This window comes from Mytilus galloprovincialis, chromosome 9 (genome assembly GCF_965363235.1).
Source record: "Mytilus galloprovincialis chromosome 9, xbMytGall1.hap1.1, whole genome shotgun sequence".
Taxonomy (NCBI): domain Eukaryota; kingdom Metazoa; phylum Mollusca; class Bivalvia; order Mytilida; family Mytilidae; genus Mytilus; species Mytilus galloprovincialis.
Window position 1 is genome coordinate 16,052,997 of NC_134846.1, and position 25,165 is coordinate 16,078,161.

A 25,165-nucleotide genomic window follows, 5' to 3' on the forward strand; every position below is an offset into this window, starting at 1 on the left:
CTGAGTCATTTTGATTGCGCAACCATGTTCCCTTGAGAAGTAGTCCCCCATTGCAAATCTAGCAGCCTGGCGTTGTACATTTTCGAGTTGTTAGATTTGCTGTTGATGGTAGGATCCCATACAGCACTGGCATACTCGAGGACAGGCCTCACTAAAGTTGTGTAGGCTTGGCTTTTAACTTCCTGAGGACAACTCATGAGGTTTCTACGTAGCAATCCAACAGATCTGGAGGCCTTTGCTGTGGTCTGGTTTATATGCTCGCGCCAAGGCAGGTCCTTGCTAATGTATAACCCAAGGTATTTCCCATCTGTGACGATTTGAAGGGTGTGGCCATGCAGATGGTAATCGCATATGATGGGTTTTCGTTTTTTACTAATGTGGATGGTGGTACATTTCTGTGGATGGAATGTCATTTGCCAGTCGTTTTCCCATTTTTCTAGTTTATCTAGGTAGTCTTGCAGCTTGGTGGAATCGCTGGTGGATCTTATAGGACGATATAAGAGGCAGTCATCAGCGAACAAATTCACACTAGAGTTATCAGATTCTGGGAGGTCGTTTATGAAGACGAGAAAGAGCAGGGGTCCCATTACTGTACCCTGTGGTACGCCAGAAACTACCTTTGCTTCGTCTGACATTGTTCCCTCCACTAGGACATGTTGTTTTCCACCCATTTGAGAGTAGAGTCACTAGCTCCGTAGAATTTGAGCTTATGGAGAAGTCGCTTGTGTGGCACCTTATTAAAGGCTTTGGCAAAGTCTAATAATATTGCGTCAATTTGTTGGCCATTTGATAGTCCATTAGCCAGTTCATGAATTGTGGCAATCAGCTGTGTCTCACAAGAACGTTTGGTACGAAATCCGTGTTGGGCTTGTGTTAAAATGGAGTGCTCTTCTAGATGTTCCATTATTTTCGAGTGGAGTATGTGCTCTATCACCTTGGGACTTGTCCTACATTAATTGATAGTTGAAAGATGTGCGCAAGAGCACGCGCTAATTCCGATGATTACTCCTTTAGGAAACGAGATGATATTGAGTCTGGTCCTGTAGCCTTGTGTGGGTTTAAGTTTTTAAGAAGCTTGGCGACGCCTGAGGTTCCAATGATTCCACGTATCTGAAGTCTCGTTTCTATATATAGGCATATATAAACGAGATGATTCTATTAAAATATATATATTTACCTTTAGTTACCTCCTGTACATTTCTAGGAATATGAAGCGTCCGTGTAGATACTGTGTTTATTCCCTAGTAGGTTAGTAGGGAGCTCGCGAGGCTTATTTACATATACAGTTAGTAGTGGAGTCACGACATTTAGTACTATTTGATTATTGAAATGTATTGGAAGTTCTGTTCAATATTGTTATATCAAGGTTGTTGATATTAGTTGTCATTGTTGACATTTTTTTTTGTACAGACCAATGGAACAAGGTTTTTTTTTAAATTGAACACTTTGGTATAAAAATAAGAAGATGTGGTCTGATTGCAAATGAGACAACTCTAGTCTAAATTCAACAAATAATGACAGTCTGTAAGATAGATTCGTTACATAGTGTGCTAGACTGTGATCGATTACGATGTATACGGACTCAGTAAATTCCATATAGGTTGTGATCTTCGTATATATAGTATTACGCCACTAACACACTATGTAACTAATATAATTATATCTTGACGGCTAGTATTAACATCTTCAAAATACAATGTAAAATGCACCAAAAACAAATCCATTTCATTCTATTTCCTTGATACTCAATTTACCTAATTTTTTAATGTGATTTATAAATGAAAAACTTTCTATCAGTCGTTACGTTTAAATATATTTATAGGCCAATTGGATTATTCTGACACTCTCGTCCGTCAATGAAATCTGTAAAAAATTCAAGACATATTTCATTGGGCACGTCAAAAGTAAACAATTGATAATCCTTTTGCAACTGAAATATACTACGCAAAAAAAACACGCTTCACTGGTTCGGGTCAGAGTTAAAATTAGTTTGAAAAGCGTACATACTTTACTTCCTGATATCGTTTTAAGCAGGATTTTATTTTTCATACAAGGTATGTCACATTTTCGTGCAGATCCATTATGTTGAATCGAAAACTATTGTTCATATCGATTCGTAACACCTATGTAGGAATGTTTTTTCTAATATACTATTAAACCAAATGCAAATGTTGTCAACATTCTGATTAAAATTAAAGTATATATCCCTTTTTCCCTATCGTTGCAAAACGTATTTACATAATGTTGTATTATATTTGTACTATAATTTTAATTTGTTGCAATTTTTCAAACAAGAACAATCATTTTCTATAAGGATATTCTTGAAATGTGACAAGAAAGAGAACATACAAAAGGTTCAGAAAACCCTCAACACCATGGAACGAAAGGATTACTGACAAAAAGATTAACAATATTTAACAATGTACGGACAATTAAATATTGAAATAAACAATAAATTACCAATAGGCAACAATGATAGCTTTTTTTCGAGATACAGATTTGTTTATCGAAACCTTGCTAGAATCATAGAAAACTTATTAGGACAGTATTTTTTGATTAACAAAAAAAGGTTAGCGTTGCTTTTCTTATCGTAATCTGTACTTATCTCCCATGCCTAACAGTAAAGCACTAACAACCACGTTTCTCATCCTAGCGTTTAAAAGACATTTCAGTTCCATTAGAACTATGGAAAATAATTTATCTGGCCTTTGGTATAATGCAGAATGCACTAAGTCTCTAATAACAAAACAAAAAAACCGGGCGCACATATCAACCAATCAGGATTAGCTGTACTTTAAATTCTGAATACCATGGTATGATCATAAAATAGCTGCGCCCATAAGATCTAATGGTTTATTGTAACCTATAGAGCTAGAAACATACCTTACCAGCACAAAACGGGATTACTCAGGTACTCCAAAAAAGAGAAGCATTTCCTATTCATCAATGGGCCACATAATAAGAATAAGAAGGCTTTTGTTTTATGAAACGATTTTCAAACCTTAGACTAATTATCTATTAAGATCAAAATAACTAAAATCTCTAACAACAAGTGTTTCAAGTGGCCAAAAAAAACAAACTCTTTCGTCCGCAGAAATTTAGTAAACGACTAATTTTTGTTTGGATTAATGTTAAAAAATGTTTAGTGTTAAAGTGGCAAGGTAGTATTTGCATGCCGGAATTTAGATTACTCTTTTGTATACCACACTTAAGTGAATGTATCACTTTAATTAAATAGAAATAAGTATATATTGCACATAGTTTTCAAACTGAGGGATGAATAAGCAGTAAAAAATATCAAATAATTTTTACATGTTTAAAATACTGGTGAAATTGATTTTTTATGATAAAAGACCCGAACGCACAGATGATACATATATATCAAGGTTGGACGGTATTTACCACCCCGGTATTTACCAGTGGTATTTACCGCCCTGGACAATACTCCCCAAGTGGTCAATACTGGCAAATACTGGTCTGTTGAAATGTCCATGCTTCTTTTGACTGACTTATCTTTCAATAATAGTAAACAATTGGTTTATGGTTGAAAACTTGATTCCTTTGGCATGATTCAGTTGCTAAAAATGAATGATATGTTATTATATACTATTAAAACATTATGAATTACTACTTTAGTTCTTAGGGCTAATGATATTGCATAATTTTGGTATGCATATAAAATTTCTATATCAGTTATTTAAACATGTACTAATCAAGTTATTTTTTTCTTAAAATATTTAGAATTTTGCAGGTTAATATATATAATTACAAGTGACTAGCAATATAGATTATCAGAGCATTACCTTTAACATGTATACTATCATGACTATGGCGTAGAGGTGTCAAAAGTTTAATTACTATAACAAATGTCACATAATAAATGTTGACATAACAGGAAAAAGGTCATAAAAGTGATTTCTGAAGATTGTTTTAAACAATGAATTAATTCCCGACTATTCAACAACATGATAAAAAATTCAGGATTTTTTTTTTTGATAAATATATATATTTATAAAGAATTTAATTTTTTTTCAATTGCATCTTTCAAAATATAACAAACCAGAGGTTATATAAATATAGTCTCTTTTAAGTGACTGACTTCATGGTGTTAATGCATGACTATATCTGTTGTATGATTAAATTAGTATTTGATAAATCTTCATTAAACCCTGTCCATGAACTAATTTAGTGTGACTTTTGTCCTAGTACAATTTTAAAAGTAAATATTAAGTGACTGTCTGCCTTGTTACTATATCCTTTTACCAAGTACTTAACCTGAAGTAGGGACTATGATGATGATGATGTATGGATGTTTAGAGTCCGACTATCCTGTCTGGATATCGCGGACTGTAGCTACCTATTCTATAGACTGGAGTCTGTCGGTCTTTTTGCCTTCATTTTACTCCGACTCCGTTGGTCTTGTTGGTACAGAGTATCAGGACGTGCTGCTTGTACGGCTGATTGTATTGCCTCTTTGGATTGTTCATTGTAGACGGGCGATGTGTGCGGTGGTGTGCGCAGTAGGTCTGGGTGGTCGATGTAAAACCCATCTTCATAGTCGATCCTACTGCGCTTGCCTCTGTCATTGCTGGAGGTGTAAAATAAAAGGCGGTGGCAGGCCTTGTTGGGGTTGTAGGGACTGGTGACAATATCCCTATTGACTACAACCCCAACTGGTTCCCCTATGTTCTTAGTTGGTGTTAGTACATGTACAACTACGCTGTCTCTTGCCTCTGTTTGTGTGTTGGTAGTTTGTTGGACTTGCTCAGCAGGTATCACGGCTGTTTTTGTTGCCTTCCACTGGTCAAAGCGCTTTGCGTCTCTTCTCCTGGTGGAGGGTGGCTTGCTCTTCAGGGCCGGCTTGGATTTACTAGAGGATGCCTCTGGTTCCTTAGCCTTTGTCTTGGTCCACGTCAGTTGTACTGACACCCTGTCAGAACTTGCGGAGAACTTCCAGGCAGGTTCTTTATCAGTTAACTTCATGGCTGCTAGTAAGGCATTCAATTCATCTGGAATTTCCATTATGATTGTCCAAAAAGTTAGTGAGTAGTGTTCAGCTGTGGTCAGTACGAATACTTCAACGTGAATAGGGACTAGTTTCTATAGTAATGTCCTATCAAAATTTCAATTGACCAGTATTTGCCAGTATTTGACAGTATTAACCGGTATTTACCGCCGGCATGGTCAATACTAGTATTGACCACTTTTTTGCCAACTTTGATATTATATTCAAAGTTATTTCTGAATATTATAATGAAAGTACATCAGTTAATTGTGTTTGTAGATTTCTTGAACAGTGTCAAAAAGTGGTTAAAATTCAAAGAATGACGATCATTATCCCTTTTGGCCAGAAAAAAACTTCTGTGCCACCTTCTTAATGAGTTTTGAACAGCGGTATACTACTGTTGCCTTTTATTTAGTGAAAATTTACAAATTTTATGAAAATTGTAAAAAATTTACTATAAAGGGCAATAACTCCTTAGGGGGTCAATTGACCATTTTGGTCATATTGACCTAATTTTAGGTCTTACTTTGCTGTACATTATTGCTGTTTACAGTTTATCTCTATCTATAATAATATTCAAGATAATAACAAAAAACGGCAAAATGTCCTTAAAATTACCAATTCAGGGACAGCAACCTAACAACCTATTCATCTGAAAATTGCAGGGCAGATATATCTTGACCTAATAAACAATTTAACCCATTTCAGATTTGCTCTAAATGCTTTGGTTTTTGAGTTACAAACTAAAAACTACATTTTACCCCTATGTTCTATTTTTAGCCATGACGGCCATATTGGTTGGTTGACCGAGTCACCGGACACACTATTAAAACTAAATACCCCAATTATGATTGTGGCCAAGTTGGGTTTAATTTGGACCTGTAGTTTTAGAGAACAAAAATTTTCTAAAAGATTATTAAGATTTACGTTAAAAATTGACTTTAAAGGGTAATAACTCCTAGAGGGACTGACCATTTTGGTCATATTGACTTATTTGTAAATATTACTTTGCTGAACATTATTGCGGTTTACAGTTTATCTCTATCTATAATAATATTCTAGATAATAATCAAAAACAGTAAAATTACCTTAAAATTACCAATTCAGGGGCAGCAACATAATAACGGGTTGTCCGATTCATCTGAAAATTTCAGGGCAGATAGATCTTGACCTGATAAACAATGTTACCATCTTGGTTGGTTGGCCGGTTCACCGGACACGTGGTCAAGTGTGGTTAAATTTTGCCCAGTAGTTTCAGAGGAGAAGATTTTTGAAAAAAGTTATTGACAACGGACGACGACGGACGCCTAATGAGGAGAAAATCTCACTTGTCCCTTTGGGCCAGGTGAGCTAAAAAGGAGTTCAACACTATTCAAACGTTTAATTCATCTGAAATATTTCTAAAAATGTATATTGTATTTCAGTGAGTCACAAAGAAATCAGCCTTTATTTTTAATAACCTTAACTCTCGTAAATGATCTTCATAGAATATGATATTGATCTGACATGACTGAATACAGATACAGCTAGAAAATAGGAATACATACTAGTTTTGTGTATTATGGAATTATACATAAAACGTCATCACTGATTTATTACTTATCCGTCATTTATGTACACTGCCTTAACTATTGATCATGTTAATGAATACTATTTCTGGTCTCCCTGTTTGCAAGGACATAAACGATGCACGTTAAGATGATTCAATTATTCTCGTTCAGAGCGTTTCATAAGGTAATGAGGATTTTGCGCTAAATGTAAAAAACGTTAAAAATAAAATAATAATTAAAGAAATAACAAGAATTACTTGGTAACAAACTTTACCACTAACTTTGAATTTTGCATTTTGTTTTTAACATTTAATTTTTTTTTGCATTTGTACACGTATCATGCTGTGCAGAACATAATCCAACTTTATTCTTTTTTTATCTCATTGTAATAAAATTTGTTTGGTTTCATTAATTTCAGCAACACCGAACTACTGATTGTATCGTCTGAATGATATCATAGTTATAACAGATATGTTATTCCTGCTGCTAATCCATATAGCCAGTCTGTCAAGAGGTTCAGCCCAACGTAAGTTAATTTTCTGCTATATTAACGTTTGTATCTTTTCTACAAACAATAGTCATTTGCTATCTGTAAGTAGATAACATATATTTTATTTGATAACCTTAGTCATACAGAAGTGAATATCGAAACCAGTCTGTTAATCAAGTTATTATTATTATTATTTACAGTGCTTATATAGCGCTTATCTAAATACACATTTACTCTAAGCGCTTTACAATGCATTAAAAACAATGAAACAAGTACATATAAACAAATTTAAAAATCAAATAAAAATAGAAACCGTTAAAAAAAAAAAAAAAAAAAAAAATATGACTTAATATTTGAAAATTAAAACTTTATTCATCAAAAATGATTTAAAAAATATAAGCTAATTTGGAAAAAAAGTATTAAAAGCAAACCAACAGGAGTGCTTCAATTTAAAAAAATTGACTAATAGCTTTATGTCTAAAAATAAAAAGAGTAAAGGAAATAAAAAGGAAAAAGTAGGTATGAGAAATGTCTTAAAAAATAAATAAATTAAAAAGTGTTAAGGTAATAAAAATGCAATAAAAAGTTAGTATGATACATAAAAATATAAACTGAGATCGAACAAAAGTCTAAAACTGTCCGAATATTAATTATGTGGAAAAGCCTGTCTGAATAAATGAGTTTTTATGTTTTTCTTGAAAGCATTCACAGATTCAGTGTTTCGCAATTCTTTCGGCAAGTCATTCCATAAAACGGCGGCCGCTCTATCAAACCGTCTCTCTCCGTATGCTTTTGTTCTTACTATTGGTTTGACTAGAAGCATGTTGTTTTCTGACCGAAGAGTTCTTGTTGGCTTGTAAATGTTAACTAGATCTTGAAGGTACACGGGTGCTTCTTGTTTCAGAGCTTTAAACACATAAAGCAACACTTTGTATTTGCATCGATATGCTACCGGCAGCCAATGAAGAGATTTTAAAATTGGACTAACGTGTTCGTTTTTCTTCTTTCTTGTTATTAATTTTGCGGCGGTGTTTTGGACACGCTGTAATCGTTGGATTGCATTTGCGGAAAGTCCATATAACAATGCATTTCCATAGTCCAAGCGAGATGTCACTAAAGAGCAAACAAGTGTCTTTGCTGCATTCTCTGTAATGAATGGACGAATCCGACCGATATTTCTGATCTGATAGAAACAAGATTTTGAGGTTGCACTAATCTGTTTGTCCATCGCCAATGTTTTGTCAAAGTAAACACCAAGGTTCTTGACGCATGCTGAATTGCTAACGATGTTTTACCAAAAGTAAGGTGACAGTCTGAGAACTCTTTTAATCGGTGTTTCGGTGAGAAAATTATCAGCTCAGTTTATCTTCATTCAATTTTAGCTGATTTGAACACATCCAAGAGCTTATGTCCGCCATACAGGTTTCAAGTCGAGCAGATATATTGTTCCAATTGTCAAGAGGTTTAATAACGAGATAAACCTGAGTATCATCCGCATAGCAGTGGTAACACATATACTAGACTCAATGGTATCTTATACGTTCTTTATATTAACTATATAACAGTGTCAGATAATGAGGTCTTTCCACTTTTCGTGGAAAGACTTTTTGTTTTTCTTCTGATTATTTTTTTATTTTTTTTTCTCCTGCTGTCTGAGATGCTCTTTTGTTTTACAACATATCAAATGGATATTTTGCCAATGATGTTGAACAGTAATGGGGGTATCAAAACTCACCCTGTGTGACCGAACACTTATTCTTATAGATAAAAAAAGGCAAAAGTAGTATACCGCTGTTCAAAACTCATAAATCCATGGACAAAAAAACAAAATCGGGATAACAAACTAAAACTGAGGGAAACGCATTAAATATAAGAGGAGAACAACGACACAACATTAAAATGTAACACGCACACACACACTGAAACGGACTAAGCTGTAGACAAAATCCTATGAGAATAACAAATATAACATCAAAACCAAATACATGAATTTGGGATAGATAAGTACTGTGACACGTCTTTAAGTAATGTAAATTCACACTAGAAAATAAGAGAAAACAAACAACACAACCGAAACACAACGTTAAAATGTAACACACACAGACACGAACTATAATATAACAATGGCCATAATCCTGACTTGGTACAGGACATTTTTAAAGGAAAAAAATGGTGGGTTGAACCTGGTTTTGTTTTACCTCCTCGCGTCCCCATTTTCTTGTTATCGTTATATCTCTAAAACTGTACAAGATTTTAAAAAACTGTGTTCATCAAATTGTGCGTCTACTCTTAAGAATGATTTGGTTTATTTTGACTGGAGTGATCTGACGACATCTTATGGGAGTTATTTCCCTTTGAACATTTAAGATAGGCGATATGTTGGAAGAATTCACACATTATAAGTCGTAGAGGACTAAAGTCTTTTGATATGGAGTCATTAGTTCATTTGAAGGAAATTGAAGTCAAGGTCAAAGGTGAAAGGTCATGTTCTCAAATTTGAATTTTGCTTGTTATAGTTATTCAAAAGAAACTGTAACAGTTAATGATATGATATGTTTGTCAAATAACTGTTTACAATAAGGTGCAACTTCAACCCATTTAAATTGAAGTGCTTTGGTCAATCCTTATATAAGTTTTCTCCCCTTTTGTATTTGAAATCCGTATTTCTCCCAAACCATACAAGTGATTGACCTGGGGTCTTTTGATTTGAGATCACTGACCTATGACCTTGAAATTGAGGTCAAGGTCAAAGGTCAATTTGACGTTCTAAATTTTGACCTTTGCTAAAAATCCTTTCTTGTTTATTATAAGAGAATTAAGTCGTCTGCATATATCTATATAATCTTACTTTTTTTATAAGTTTGAAGTACCAAATTACACCAACAAGGAGTGACATTTTCTAACATCTTTTTTTAAATTTCATTCTTATTATCGAGGTTGAAAGACCTTCAATCGTTCTCTGAAGAATTGGTTTTTAATTTTTTTGTCTGCCAATGATGTTGTAAAGTAATGGGGGTTTCAAAACTCACACTGTGTGACCGAACACTTATTCAGATAGGAGTCATCTCCCCACGTCCCCTTTTCTTGTTATCGTTATATCCCTTAAACAGTAAAACTGTTTTCACCAAATTGTTTGTCTACTCTTAGGAAGAATTTGGTTTATTTGACTGGAGTATCAGAAGACATCTTATGGGAGTTATTTCCCTGGAAAATTTAAGTTAGGCGATATGTTGGATAAACTCATATGTTATAAGTCGTAGAGGCCTAAAGTCTTTTGATATGAAGTCCTTGGTCCATTTGAAGGAAATTGAGGTCAAGGTCAAAGGTCAAGGTCATGTTATAAATTAAGAATTTTGCTTGTTATCGTTATTCAAAGTCGAAAAGTTTTAATTAACTCTTATAGGAGTTTTCTCCCCTTATGTATTTGAAATAAGTATTTTTCCACATCCATACAAGTGATTGACCTTGGGTGTTTTGATTTGAGATCACTGACCTTTGCTAAAAATTCTTTCTGGTTCATTATTAAACAATTAAGTCTTCTGCATAAACCTATTAATTTTTCATATCAGTTTGATTTACCACATTACATAACATCATTTTTAAAAATTTATTTCTTATTATCGAGGCGAAGCGACCTTCAATTGTTCTGTGAAGAATTGGTTTTTAATATCATTTACTTTTGTTAAAATGACAGTACTTAGCCAAAAATGCAGAGCGTTCTTGTTATGTTAAAAGATTTGAAAAATACCTATTACAAAAACTCATTTTAAATTGAAGATAATACATTCCCATTCTGACCTCATTGTTATAAATAGATTACAATGCAATATTGGTATTTAAAGTGTACATTTATAATAGTTTTGTTGGTATTGATTCAGATACACAATATCACTTGTTGTATCTGAAAATAGTTTGTTCGAATATATTAACCATTTACAGTTTTTAAATTGATATGTAAATTATTTAATTGATCAAAACATCGCAGATATCAAGTAGGTATTATGCTTAATAATTTGTGTGCATAATATTTCATCTAGAAATTAGACGCAAGAAGGACTTAAAATAATTCAAACGTTAGATGACAACCTGAAAAATCGAATAACATTCTTCAAGAAACGTTATCGATAACATCTGAATGCACGGGTATGGCATGTCGAGTAAATAACTTAATGGTAACATCAGCTTGGTAAAACATCAAATAAACGAAAAACGTGTATCACGGTTAAAGAGATATCATTACCGATAGTTGGTAAGACGAATTTGACAGAAATATAATGCGGACATACTGGCGCATGGAAGGACATATATAACCTGGCATAACTGCAATTAGTAATTATAATATTGACAGCGGCTCTTGATGAACATAAAAATGATCGTTTGTCAGAACCATGCAGCTTCAATTGTAGATGATATTAATCAGAATTTCATCCTTTCGAAATTTAAAATATCTGAAATAACTAAATATATATTAAGTCTAAATATAGGCTACCCGACCACAGACACAGCTTACTCCACATTGTTTTTAGTCATTTATCTGCGTTGACAACATTGAGACGATTTCTGAAATTATACATTCATTGTCCTCACCTTAGCAACAATGTCTAGACTTCACCTGTGTATGTAGTTTACATGTCGGAACTCGTACAATTTACAAGAGTCTGATGCAGCTATTCAGACTTAGCAAAGCGTCTTCGGTGTCTGATCAATAAAAAAACTGAGCCAGGTCTCGTCCTTTTTAACCGGATTTTTTTGACAAAAATGTCGGTTATTGATTTGGAGATGTACGGCGGGCGGGCGGGCGGGCGGGCGATCGGTCGGACGGGCGGGCGGCAATCAAATGTTGTCCGTGCATTAACTCATGAACCGTTCAACCAAAGCTTTTAAAATTTTAATATGTTGTTACTGACAACTAAATGAAGGTCAAGTTCAATAATGGCGATTTTGACTTTTACCGTTCAGGAGTTATGGTTCTTGAAAGATTGAAAAATGGAGTTTCCAGTCGTGTTCGTGCATTTACGCATGAACTGTTTTACCAAAGCTTCCCAAATTTTAATATGTTGTTACTGATGACAAAATAGAGGTCAAGTTCAATAATGACGATTTTGACTTTTACCGTTCAGGAGTTATGGTTCTTGAAAGATTGAGAAATGGCGTTTCAATTCACGTTGTTGCATTTACTCATGAACCATTCAATCTAAGCTTTTCAAATTTTAAGATGTTGATACTGATGACAAAATGGAGGTCAAATTTGAAATTGACGATTTTCACTTTCACCATTCATCAGTAATGGTTCTTGTGATATTGCCAGGACACAAATAAATATTAATAAATCCGGTTTGCTGTCGTTGTGACAGCCTCTTGTTTCAAAATCTTTTTACTCAATTTTGTATCAAAAAAAGTGTATGCTATAAACATGTTCTGAATGTACTATCAACGATTTTTGTTAAATATATTTTCTTTTTGTTGGTGTTTTTGTTAGTCATTTTAGTTGTTTGTCTGTGATTTGTTTTTTACACAGTTCTGTCTGCTGACTCCCATGATATATTAAGTATGTTCGGTTTGGTCACCAAATGTTGTCAATTTACATGTAACGACACTATAAACAACTGGTACACTAATGGTTTTCCTTAGTATAAACCTTGGACTACAATAACAAGTTATTATGAAATTGACTGAACAAGCAGTCAGGAATATGGCAAAAGTGTTCCACTTGTTTGTTGATAGCGATGGATTTTGTCAGTTTAATGGACTTCGACTTTTTGAATTTGACTTGGAGTAAGTTGGCCTTGTATATTGTAATAATAAGCATTATAATAGATCTTCATTAGGTTTCTTCATAAATTCAATTACTTGTAGTTATTAGTTATTTACTTTGAAAAAAGCCCACATGAAGAGAACCGAAACTGATGATATTACGTGAGGGTTTCCTAAAAGATCCCTGTTACATTGGTTTCAATTCCCTTTCCAAGAAGCTATCCATCATTCAGAATGTTGCGGGGTTAAACATGTTTGCTGGATCCCAACCCTTCCCGAACCTGCGACTGTGTTGTAACAATAAAACACATGAACGAACTATTAAGATCAGTTGAAAAAGGCTTAACTTATCAGATTAATGAAACACAAATGCTACAAATACAAGTGGACATGGCCGGGTACTCGTTTAGTCTATATCCCCTTTAACGTTATTTAATGAACTAGATATACAGTATAGTATTAAGAGACCACAAAAGAATATCCTCCAAGCTGTGGTTGCCCCTACTAAATACTGATAAAGTGTCACTCGCTTTATTTGAAAGCTTAACACGACTTCGATCTTACAGCATCTTAAACATGTTAAAAGATTTCTTTTTACCTTTGATCTTATCTTATTTGAACGCTAGAAGAATCTGTTTTGGTTTAATATCCTGACACGACTGATCTGACTGAATACGATATATCAGAATAGAGTCTGAAAACAGTTTTTCCCTAGCGGTGAATTAAGTCGATTAAGACTTGATCAAACCAAAATAACCGTTTCAGAACGAGATCTTGATACTAGTGTTTGAATTTAAAGTATTAATGCATTATAGCATTTTGTTCGGTATTAGCCAAGACTCCGTGTTGAAGGCCGTACATTGACCTATAATGGTTTACTTTTATAAATTTTTATTTGGATGGAGAGTTGTCTCATTGGCACTCACACCACATCTTCCTATATCTATTATGAGCTCATGTGAGCTTATGCCATCACTTGGTGTCCGTCGCCGTCGTCTGTCATCGTCGTCGTCTGTCGTCATAAACTATTTCTTTCTTTTCCTCTGAAACTACGCGGTCAAATACCTTCAAGGTTTATAAATTGTACCCAAAGTTTTGATCCATTAACAGACATGACCGATCTGGCTAAAAATAGATCATAGGGGTCAAATGCTGTGTTAGGCTTATATCTCAAAAAATGGTAATTTTAAGGACACTTTGCAGTTTTTGTCGAGCCTGCAACTTTTGTTGCAGAAAGCTCGACATAGGGATAGTGATCCGGCGGCGGCGGCGGTGTTAGCTCACTTCTTAAAAGCTATATATTTTAGAAGGTGGAAGACCTGGATGCTTCATATGTTGTATATAGATGCCTCATGTTTCGAAGTTTCCGTCAGTCACATGTCCAATGTCCTTGACCTCATTTTTATGGTTCAGTGACCACTTGATAAAAAAGTTCAGAATTTTTGTAGCGTTGAATTCTCTCTTATTATAAGTAATAGGATAACTATATTTGGTATGTGCGTACCTTGCAAGGTCCTCATGCCCGTCAGACAGTTTTCACTTGACCTCGATCTCATTTCATGGATCATTGAACAAGGTTAACTTTTGGTGGTCAAGTCCATATCTCAGATACTATAAGCAATAGGGCTAGTATATTCGGTGTATGGAAGGACTGTTAGGTGTACATGTCCAACTGGCAGGTGTCATCTGACCTTGGCCTCATTTTCATGGTTCAGTGGTTATAGTTAAGTTTTGTGTTTTGATCTGTTTTTCTCATACTTTATGCAATAGGTCTACTATATTTGTTGTATGGAATGATTGTAAGGTGTACATGTCTAGCGGGCAGATGTCATCTGACCTTGACCTCACTTTCATGGTTCAGTGATCAAAGTTAAGTTTTTAAGTTTTGATCTTTTTATCTAACATTATATGCCAAAGGTCAACTATATTTCGTGTATGGAAATATATTATGATCTATATGTCAGTACCGCAGGTTTTATTTGACCATGACCTCAATTGCACGGTTCATTGGACAGTGTTAAGTTTTTGTGTTTTGGTCTATTTTTCTTAAACTATAAGTAATAGGTCAACTATATTTGTTGTATGGAAGCATTGTTAGCTGTACATGTCTGCCTGGCATGGTTCAACTGACCTTGACCTCATTTTCATTGTTCATTTGTCTTTGTTTAGCTATCTTGGTTTATGGTAAGTTTATGTGACAGTTGTAATAACGCTTTATACTTAGGACTATCAACATAATATCAATGATTAGTATAGAAGGCGAGACATTTCAGTGTGTGTACTCTTGTTTGTTTTTATCTTGAATATTATAATAGATGGAGATATACTTAAACCAGCAATAATGTTCAACAAAGTAATATCTACAAAAGAGTTTGTATGACAAACATTGTCAATCGACACATTAAGGAGTTATTGCCCTTTAAAGACAAATTTACACAATTTGTCCTTCATGTTTGTTTACATTTGAAAATCCTCACCAGTGAAATTAATGTACCGAATACTTCTAAACTTTAAGTTAACGTTGCTTTATGAATCTAGTTTATGAGTTGTATCCGAATTCGAGATCCACCAACACACATGGCCGCCAGGGTCAAACATAGAACATAGGGGTCAAATGCAAAACTAAAACTAAAGCATTGGAGCAAAACTTAAATGCGGTTAAAATGTTCAACAGGTCAAAATATAACCGCCTTAACATTTTTAGATGAATCAGACAACCCCTTGTTGGATTGCTGCCTCTAAATTGGCAGTTTATTATCTTGAATATTATAATAGATAAAGATAAACTATGAATAGCAAAATTGTTTAGCAAAGTACGATCTACAAATAAGTCAACTTGACCAAAGTTGTAAATTGACCTCATAACAGTAATAGCTCTATAAGGATAATTTTACCCATGTTTTATTAGAAATCTTCTCAAATGAATCTAATATAAAGTGTTAATTCTATTTCTTTAAACGTCAAGAAACATAGCCAGTATGGGTAAAATGAAAAAAATAAGGGTAAAATGCATTCATTTGCTTTCAAAGTATGTATGACAGATACAAAGAACATTTGAATGGCATTTTTAAGCTACTTATTGATATATATTGAAAAGCAAAAATAATCATTGATGAAAGATGGAACCAAAAAATAACAGTTGAGCGATTCAGACTTTTCAGAACCTCTGTCTGTGGTACATATGTTTCCTATGAATGATCTTTCTAATTTTAATGCAATATTATAGATTTTTCCCCATTTTCACGGTCCACTGAACATAGAAAGTGAGGATCCGTGAATTATGAACACATTCTTGTTTAGATTTAATTTCAGTTATTTTTGCTGTTTTTTTTTAGAAAACCTTACACCGTTTGGCACAGCTACACAAAGTTCCATAGTAGGTGCTGCAGGACCAAAAAATGCGATTGAACCACCGATATCAACTGAATGGAACTTTTACTTATGTACCCATACACAATATGAAAGTACACAAGCTTGGTGGATGTTTCAATTTTCTTACGAAGCAGCATACATCACAGATATAACAATCTACTACAGGCAAAGCTGTAAGTATACACACATATAGGTTGGTCCCCTCCGTAAAATATCCAGTATGCCTTTAGAATATACCAATATTGTCGATAATTTCAGTAACGGCCGGCGCCCACACTAACAAAAATTCATATTTATGAATCATGTGAATATCAACTAAATATGTTTTTATTTTTTTACAGGAAAAAATGTCGAAATAATTAGTTAAAAAAACTGTAATATATCAAAATCTAAATGCTACTAGGAAAACATAAGTTAAAGCATTTAAGCAATTAATAACCAAAGTTTTAGAAAAGACATGATTGTCAAATATAGCAATGAAATTATTTTAAAGTTAAACACCACAAACATTTTCGGAGAGACAATAGATGAATGCCATGTTTGAAAGAAAGATCTATTTTCTTATGGATAATATTGAGTCGACCCTTCTTCCGATGTGATTCCAGTTCTTTGGGTTTTTTTTTCAAGCTCACCTTCTAAAATGAGAACAGTGAGGCTTTCGCATCCATTGTTGTCGTTGTCGTCGCCCATCGTCGTCATCCGTTAATTTTCACAAAAAAACGTCTCTTCTGAAACTACTGGAAAAAATTTAGCCAAACTTGACCACATTCATTATTGGAGTATATAGTTTCAATGTATGTCCTATGATTGATAAAAAATAATAACTGGGGCGATTTAAATTCGTCATTTTCGTTTTACTCGAAATTCACGCTGAACTCGTTAAGATTTTGACAGAAAATCAATGATCAGCTGATTGCATTTTATAGCAAGTGACAACAAAGGACTAAATAATAGAGGTGTTGATTGTATTGTTTGACAAAATGATATGGTTAAATGGAGTCCGTCACATGTCACATAAAGGATTTATTAACCACTCTGCGACGCACGTGTTTGAAGCAAACTTTTGACGTTTCTTTCCTCTCCTTCTTTTAATGATAATTCAGAAAAGAAAATTGCTTTTATGAGGAAAAATGTTTAAAATCAAGAAAAGTCTCCGATTTAAAACCTTATGGACTTTGTTATAGGTAATTGATTTGAGAGAGTACTTTCAATTAAGTCGTTTGAGTGACACGACGAGTTTCAAGCATAATTTTACGTCTCAACTTTTTCATTTACGATGGTCTAGAAAGGAAAACTGTCATTATGAAGAAATCCATGCCAAAGGTTGGGAGTAACCGCTCGAATAAGAGTAACGCTTCGATGTAATGACTACACCTTACATGAGGAATCATTTTCAAGTGATACAAACTTTTGTTTTGTTGTAAAAACCACGTCTTGTACAAAAGGGCACACATTTTCAGGATTATAATTTAGTACGCCAGACGCGCGTTTCGTCTACATAAGACTCATCAGTGACGCTCATATCAAAATATTTATAAAACCAAATAAGTACAAAGTTGAAGAGCATTGAGGATCCACAATTCCAAAAAGTTGTGCCAAATACGGCTAAGGTAATCTATGCCTGGGATAAGAAAATCCTTAGTTTTTTGAAATATTCAAAGTTTTGTTAACAGGAAATTTATAAAAATGACCACAATATTGATATTTATGTCAACACCGAAGTAAAGAAACTTTTCCAAAGAACTGTACATCTTTCTGGTATTATGTGGTCCAAGAATATTGTTATATCCCGGGTCTTAAAGTTTCTTTATCATTAAAAATAATGTGCTTCCTCTTTTAGAAAAGTTGTTCAGAATATAATGAATTTTCATCTTTTAAAGTTAAATAAAGATTCTTCCTTTTATAAGTAAATGTTTAGTGCTTATTCATTACAATGTAGACTCTAAGATAAGTTTGAGAGAATAATCATAGACAACAATGGGGCAAACTCATCTTATTTAGAAGGGGAAGGAAAATTCTAAACGAAAAATATATCTATGTTACTTTGCGAAAAAAATAATACAGTGGAAAACAATACATTGTTTTGGCGAAAGAGGTGACGAAAAATATAATTGACCCAGAGGAAAGTGAAAATTTATAGTAGTTCCAAACACTTATCAAAATTGGTATATAGATCAGATAAATAACATTAAATACAAAAAAAAGCATTACAACTAGTATCAACAAATTAACAAGAAAGCACGATTGGAGAGTACTTGTAGTTACTGGCAGCTAGTTAAAAGCCAAAACAAATAATAAAAAATCGTGCATCAGAGACTAAAATCAACTAGAACACATCCCATGGAATCAGTATTTTTTTACATCATGAACAGTCAAAAAAGACATGACTTGTTCAATGCCAAAAAAAAAAATGTATCAACAGGCAGTAAAATAGTTAGGAATTTACTTCTTTAAAGATAAAAATGAACGTGTATGTGTCTTTATACATCCCATTTGAAAATAATACACATTTAGTTGTATTTTAATTTGTTTTGATTCAAATGTTTTGGTTTGTACACTTTTTGTGTAAGATTTGTTATCAATGCGACTTGCTTTAATTTTTTTTAAACATTAATAACCAGCATCATTAACTATAATATACATAGGCAGTGAAATAAAACACATCATCCTTGTCTCAGCCTAGAACAACCCTTTAAAAGTCGACTTACGCATATGTTTTTTTTTCACTTTGTTAAATGCTAATTATAGTTGGCTTATAATTGCTCAAATCATTTTATTCTGAACATTTGTGAATAGTTGTGTCATTCAAAATCATACCACATGTCCTTGTTTAGTTGTCAGACTTTCGAAACTTACCTGATTTATTTCAAACCTGCAGGAAATGATTAAAACTAAGGTTGCAACTTCCTCAGGAATAGTATATCTCATTGAATTAAGCTATTATTGCATGACTCCTTTGGTTAAGTTGCATAGTCGATGTATTACAGAATCGGTACTTATATATCTGATTTTCATGAACGTAGAATGCATGCAATTAATGAAGTATTATTTTTATTTTTTTGTCAGTGATTATAGTTTCCATATGCCAATTTTAAGTAATTTGAGTCGATTAATTACTCCTCTCTTCTACCGTTGTCTTGATTAACCCTAGACAAATCCTGTAAATTCGTTCTTTTGTGTCTGTTCAAAACCCTAAATCGAACAAATATCTATCCCATGTATACAGAAGACCTGCTTTTATTCTTAGAACACATATACATTTGTATATTATCACACATCACATTATGTGTAATAAAGCAATAGCTAAACCAACATGCAGATATCAATCTTGCTTGTAAGCTATACTATTGAGCAAAGTATAATATAAGAAGATTTAATTGTTCTATTCATTCATATTTATTTTCTACATCCCATGCTCGCCGAAAAAAAATGTTTGCCTTTTAGTACTTGACAACATTCATAAACTTATAGTGATATTATTGTATTACAGTTGCCTATCGCATGGATGGATTTAAATTATATGTTACCAATACATCAACCATTCCACCTGATGGTTATCTTTGCTATGAGGATCCTGATCCAGGTCTGCCAAACATCATACAAACTATTCCTTGCAACAAACTTGGAAAATATGTCATTTATTACGATGACAAAGGATCGCTACAGAGTTCAATTCGTTACGACGGACCTGTGGTTGAACTGTGTTACGTGGCGATTTATGGTAGGTCAATTGTTATTCTGCCTGATGTTTGAAGTGTTTTCATTTGCATCATGCAGAGCTCCAATCTTACTGTGCAAATGGCTGTATGATTTTATTGATCTATTGCTGAAGCTTGTCATGCTATAAACATAACCAACAAAACGATTAACACCAATTTAATATTACTAAGTGACAGATCAGTTCAAGGAGTCCTGTAATTCGTTTTAAAGATTTTCGAACTAAATAAATATTGCATTTTGTTTTAAATAAAATGGTTCATTGAGTGGACTGTAGCACATAAATTATTTCAACATGTTCAAAAGTACCTCTTTTTTGTCATCAAAAATTAATATGTATGGCAGTTGTTAGTCACTTAAGCTTGTTCCAATGATTGATAGTGTTTGATTCTTAGTAGTTTTTTTGGATCTCTTTTTTTTTTGCGACGTCACGAGTTTGCTTACAAACCGTTATAAAATACCTGTTTCACAGATGACAACGGATGACAACGGATATGTTCCAAAAAATTGAACTAAAATACTGGCATCTGATCCCCGGGCGAAGAAATTACCGGTTTGTCAGAACGGTTATGTGTAATTTGTGCCAACTAGCATATCAAAAAGGTCGGAATCGCCTCCACCCTTTCTTTTCTTATAGTATGAATTGAGTCATTAAATGGAACTTAATTGTGCCATATATACCTCTAAGCGAATAACCTACATGTAACATTAGAATTCTCACTTGAAAGGATGATTGAAATTTTAAAAAGATAGAGCCTGATAGAGGGCCTGAAACCTGGCATGGTTGCGAAGATTGTAAATTCCGCCAAGCTTTTATAGAGAATAAACAGCTGCGCCACGAGCGCATGATACGCCTTTCGTCTTGTGCGTGAAGTTTTATGCAATAATCATAAATAGTTTCTCAATACGGCGCGATATGTGAAAACCTTTTCTCTTTTTTATATCAATGTATGTGACTTCAGCTTTTTAGACTTATGATTGAACTGTTTTTATATCAATATATCAGTAAAATAGCGAGTATACCTCATGTAAACCAGGATTTGCCTACCCTTTTGGATCATTTGAGATCACCTTGTTTTTTCCCATTTGGTTGTATTCCTCAAAACTTTAGTTTTTATGTTCTAAGTGTTTTGCCGAGAATTTTTTGTTTTTGGTCGTTTTTCATTGTTTTCATGGTTTTGTCAGTTTTACGAATATTCCTGTAATACATTACCCTTATATTTGATTAAACTTGAAGCTACGAGTATAAAGTATCGAAATCAGAAGTTTTGGTATAACTGCAAACAAGACAACCAATCAATGAAAACCAAAAGACGTGGATTTAAACATGATTAAAACACAGTTAGTTTAGTCTTAGATGCATGATATTTTTTATTAGTTGTTAGTGACTTTGAACTAGCTGTCAGATAACTACGAGTATTTTCAGATCTGTTTCTATTGTCTTTTTGTTGTCGGGATGTACAAGTACCAGGCCAAGTCCATCTGATGAGTTAAACCTTTTTCAACTGATTTTTATAGTTAGTTTTTATGTTGTACTATTATACCACTCTCCCAGGTTAGGGGGAGGGTTTGGATCCCGCTAACATGTTTAACCCCGCCACATTATTTATGTATGTGCCTGTCCCAAGTCAGGAGCCTGTAATTCAGTGGTTGTCGTTTGTTTATGTGTTACATATTTATTTTTCGGTCATTTCATTATTTAAATAAGGCCGTTAGTTTTCTCGTTTGAATTGTTTTACATTGTCATATCGGGGCCTTTTATAGCTGACTATGCGGTATGGGCTTTGCTCATTGTTGAAGGCCATACGGAGACCTTTAGTTGTTAATGTCTGCGTCATTTTGGTCTCTTGTGGACAGTTGTCTCATTGTCAATCATAACACATCTTCTTTTTATAAACCTGATACAGTATAGTTGTCTTTAAAAATCACGTCATTACACAATGTGCAAATTTTAAAACAAGAAAACAATAAACCTATCATTAGGGTTTAAATCAATTAAAAATTTAAACAACGACCAAAGACAACGACTAAATTATGGTCCTAGTGTTGAGACAAACACAAAAACACAAAAACATTTGATGGACACTGCATAACAAACCGCTCATAGAACATTTGGAGAGAAAATACACAGAACATTTATTACAAGAGACAAAAACTCAAAACACTATTTATAACAAAATTAAACCCAACTTGAAGTTATACAAAAACAATCATTAACATAAACAAACGTGGTACTATATGGTCAACACTCTCTTTACTTTTTTATTACTTGTATCCTTCAAATATTAACTGGTCTTTTTGTAATTTTACAGGTTGTCAAAAGAGCTTCTGGGGAAGTAACTGTGATAAGATTTGTCCTGAAAATTGTATAGAACAACATTGCCACCCTACAAATGGTTCCTGTATTTGGGGTTGTAACCCTAAAAACTGTTTGAATGATATTTGCGATATGCATTCTGGAGTTTGTTCCGACGGTTGTAAGGAAAAAAACCGTACTGGCAAATATTGTAACAAGTGTAAGTAGCTGTGCATAAATTATCTTTGAACTTGTCCTTATGCAATTGTTTAAAAAGTGGCGAACGATACCAGAGGGACATTCAAACTCATACATGTAGATGTAATTGATATTTTAATAATGTTAACAAACAATCCTTCCCTTTGTTTGTCAACTAAACTAAACATAAAACACAATGTGTTCTTGAAATTTAGGGATATTTATGTTAGACATTATGTTTATGCTAAATTTTATATTAAAAAAAATCTAAATAAGTCGTCTTTCAGCTGGCCCCTAAACAAATATTTATACTAGTTCAGTGATAATGAACGCCATACTAAACTCTAAATTGTACACAAGAAACTAAAATTAAAAATAATACAAGACTAAGGCCAGAGGCTCCTGACTTGGGACAGGCGCAAAATTGCGGTGGCGTTAAACATGATTATGAGATCTCAACCCTCCCCCTATACCTCTAGACAATGCAGAAAAGTCAACGCATAACAATACGCACATTAAAATTCAGATCAAGAGAGGTCCGAATCTGATGTCAAAATATTTAACCAAAGAAAATAAACAAAATGACAATAATACATAAATAACATCAGACTACTAACAGTTAACTGACATGCCAGCTCCAGACTTCAATTAAACTGATTGAAAGATTATGTCTTATGTATTATCAAGTTCATTTTGTGTGCACCAGTTATTATTATTTTTTTTTTTTATCTTATAGCAATCATTCAGAAGAAAACATTATGGATTAAAAATGTCAGAAACATTTGTTTACATTAGAAACATTTTAAAATATAAATTTATAAAGATCGTCATTCCCTCATACGGGACACTCACTGCCATTACATTAATTTAGATAAAAAAGTATAAAATCTTTCTTGATATTTTTATGGAATCACTAACTGTACATATACATCTCTAAATACCCGCATACATCTTTAAACACCTACAAAATGTAACTTTGTCCTCCTGTAAAAAAGCCTTAATTTCATAAAAGTTTGTTTACATGTTTTATATACATGTATATATAATTTTGATACCATATTGTGCTTCATAGTAAATGTAGTATACATCCAGTAGCAAAAAGTGCGTTCATGTGTATTTTCAAATATTCAAACCTGTATATATAGACAATTATAGTGCATTGACTTGACATATCAACGATATATGGATGAGGCTTAGAAACGGGGAAATGCGAGGCTGTGCCGAGCTATTTCCCCGTTTCGGGCCGAATGCGTGGACAGACTTAACCTTGTATATTTTGAATTTATTGGGAAAACATATTTCATTTGTTAATGTATTTTGTTTGCAACCTATAAATCATTATGTTTTATGCTTATGGTTGATATTTTAGTCCATACTCAAACAATTTGGTTCACCATCAAGTGTGGGTATCAACAGGTAAAAGTACATTTCCTTGTGTTGTATATTTCTCCGCGAGCATGATATGAGGCCTTTTTAAAAGGGATTTACCCCAATATTTAAATCAAATAAATAACCTTAAAGCATTAGACAACAATTGAAAATATTATTTTTAGATTGCAGTATAAAGACAATAATAGTGCATTGTCTTGACATATCAACGATATAAGGATTCGGCCCGAAACGGGGAAATAGCTCGACACAGCCACGCATTTCCCCGCCGTTTCTAAGCCTCATCCTTATATCGTTGATATGTCAAGTCAATGCACTATTATTGTCTATATATCGCTAGGATAAATATGACGAATTAGTATATGTCTAATAATTATAGAATATTCCATATTGGCCCTGGTATCATCACGAGATGCTCATATCGGCCCGGGGTTTAGGTGAGGGATAGTCCAGTCAAACTAAGATTTAACTTCAAACTAATTGCGACAGAAAACGTTTGAGTTCTAATCGATAGCATTATGCCCTTAATATACACAGAAAAAAGTCCCATAAAAATCTAACGTGAGGAAAACTCAAAATCAGCATTTTTAATTTTCTATGGAAATCAACATTGGTAGGGGAAATAACTCCGCAAAAATGAGACTTTTTTTGGTAAGTTTTTGGTTGATTTTCTTGACATTTATGTAAAGTATGATACTTTGATGAGGTTATAAGTTAAATAATTTTCTGCTCATGAAATGTACAAAACCGAAGTGTTATTTTTTTTAGCATTTTTCATTAAAGAAATTGCAAATTTGAAGCTTGGTGACCATTTTGAAAAAAAAAAATGTGAAAATTTGGCATTGTTTATATCTGTATATTATATTTTTCCAGCATCTTACTTGTCTAAAGAAACGTTAAACCACAAAAAGAATAATACATGCTTAATTATTTTTATTAAATTTGAGATTCTTAACCTTGACATGTTGAAAAATTCAATAAATGGTCAGCTAATGAATTACGAAATCTAGATTATAGCTTGATAGCTAACCTTTAGAGTTGTTTGTTATAACCTTAAGACCGCTAAAAAATACATTCTGATGAATAGAAGCGGTAAAGTTATTTTTTGTATCAATTTTTATTGATATTTCTGCCTTTTGTTGCAAGAGTTATCCCCTTTTCAATGCAAATCTCGATAGGAATTTTAAATTGTGATTTTTTAGCCTTCCTCAAATAAGATTAAATGGGAATTTTTTCTGTGTATATTTGGAGTATAATGCTAAAGATTAAAACTTAAAAATCTTCTGTTGCAATTCCTTTCAGGTTAGGGTCAAATTTATGCTAGATTGTATTGACTAGGATAAATACCAGGGCAAATATGGTAATGACATGTTATAATCTATAATTATTAGACA

General features: G+C 33.3%; 1 protein-coding gene across 1 annotated transcript in view; it reads left to right on the forward strand.

The window, feature by feature from the left end:
- Window positions 1-2,022: 2,022 nt before the first annotated feature.
- LOC143046657 (uncharacterized) overlaps window positions 2,023-25,165 on the forward strand; it is a 29,853-nt gene continuing 6,710 nt past the window's right edge. The window contains exons 1-5 of the mRNA XM_076219776.1: window positions 2,023-2,054; window positions 6,974-7,081; window positions 16,135-16,344; window positions 19,662-19,892; window positions 22,201-22,404. Coding sequence (XP_076075891.1) covers window positions 7,027-7,081; window positions 16,135-16,344; window positions 19,662-19,892; window positions 22,201-22,404 — 700 coding nt within the window. The 5' untranslated portion in view covers window positions 2,023-2,054; window positions 6,974-7,026. The remainder of the gene's footprint in view (window positions 2,055-6,973; window positions 7,082-16,134; window positions 16,345-19,661; window positions 19,893-22,200; window positions 22,405-25,165) is intronic.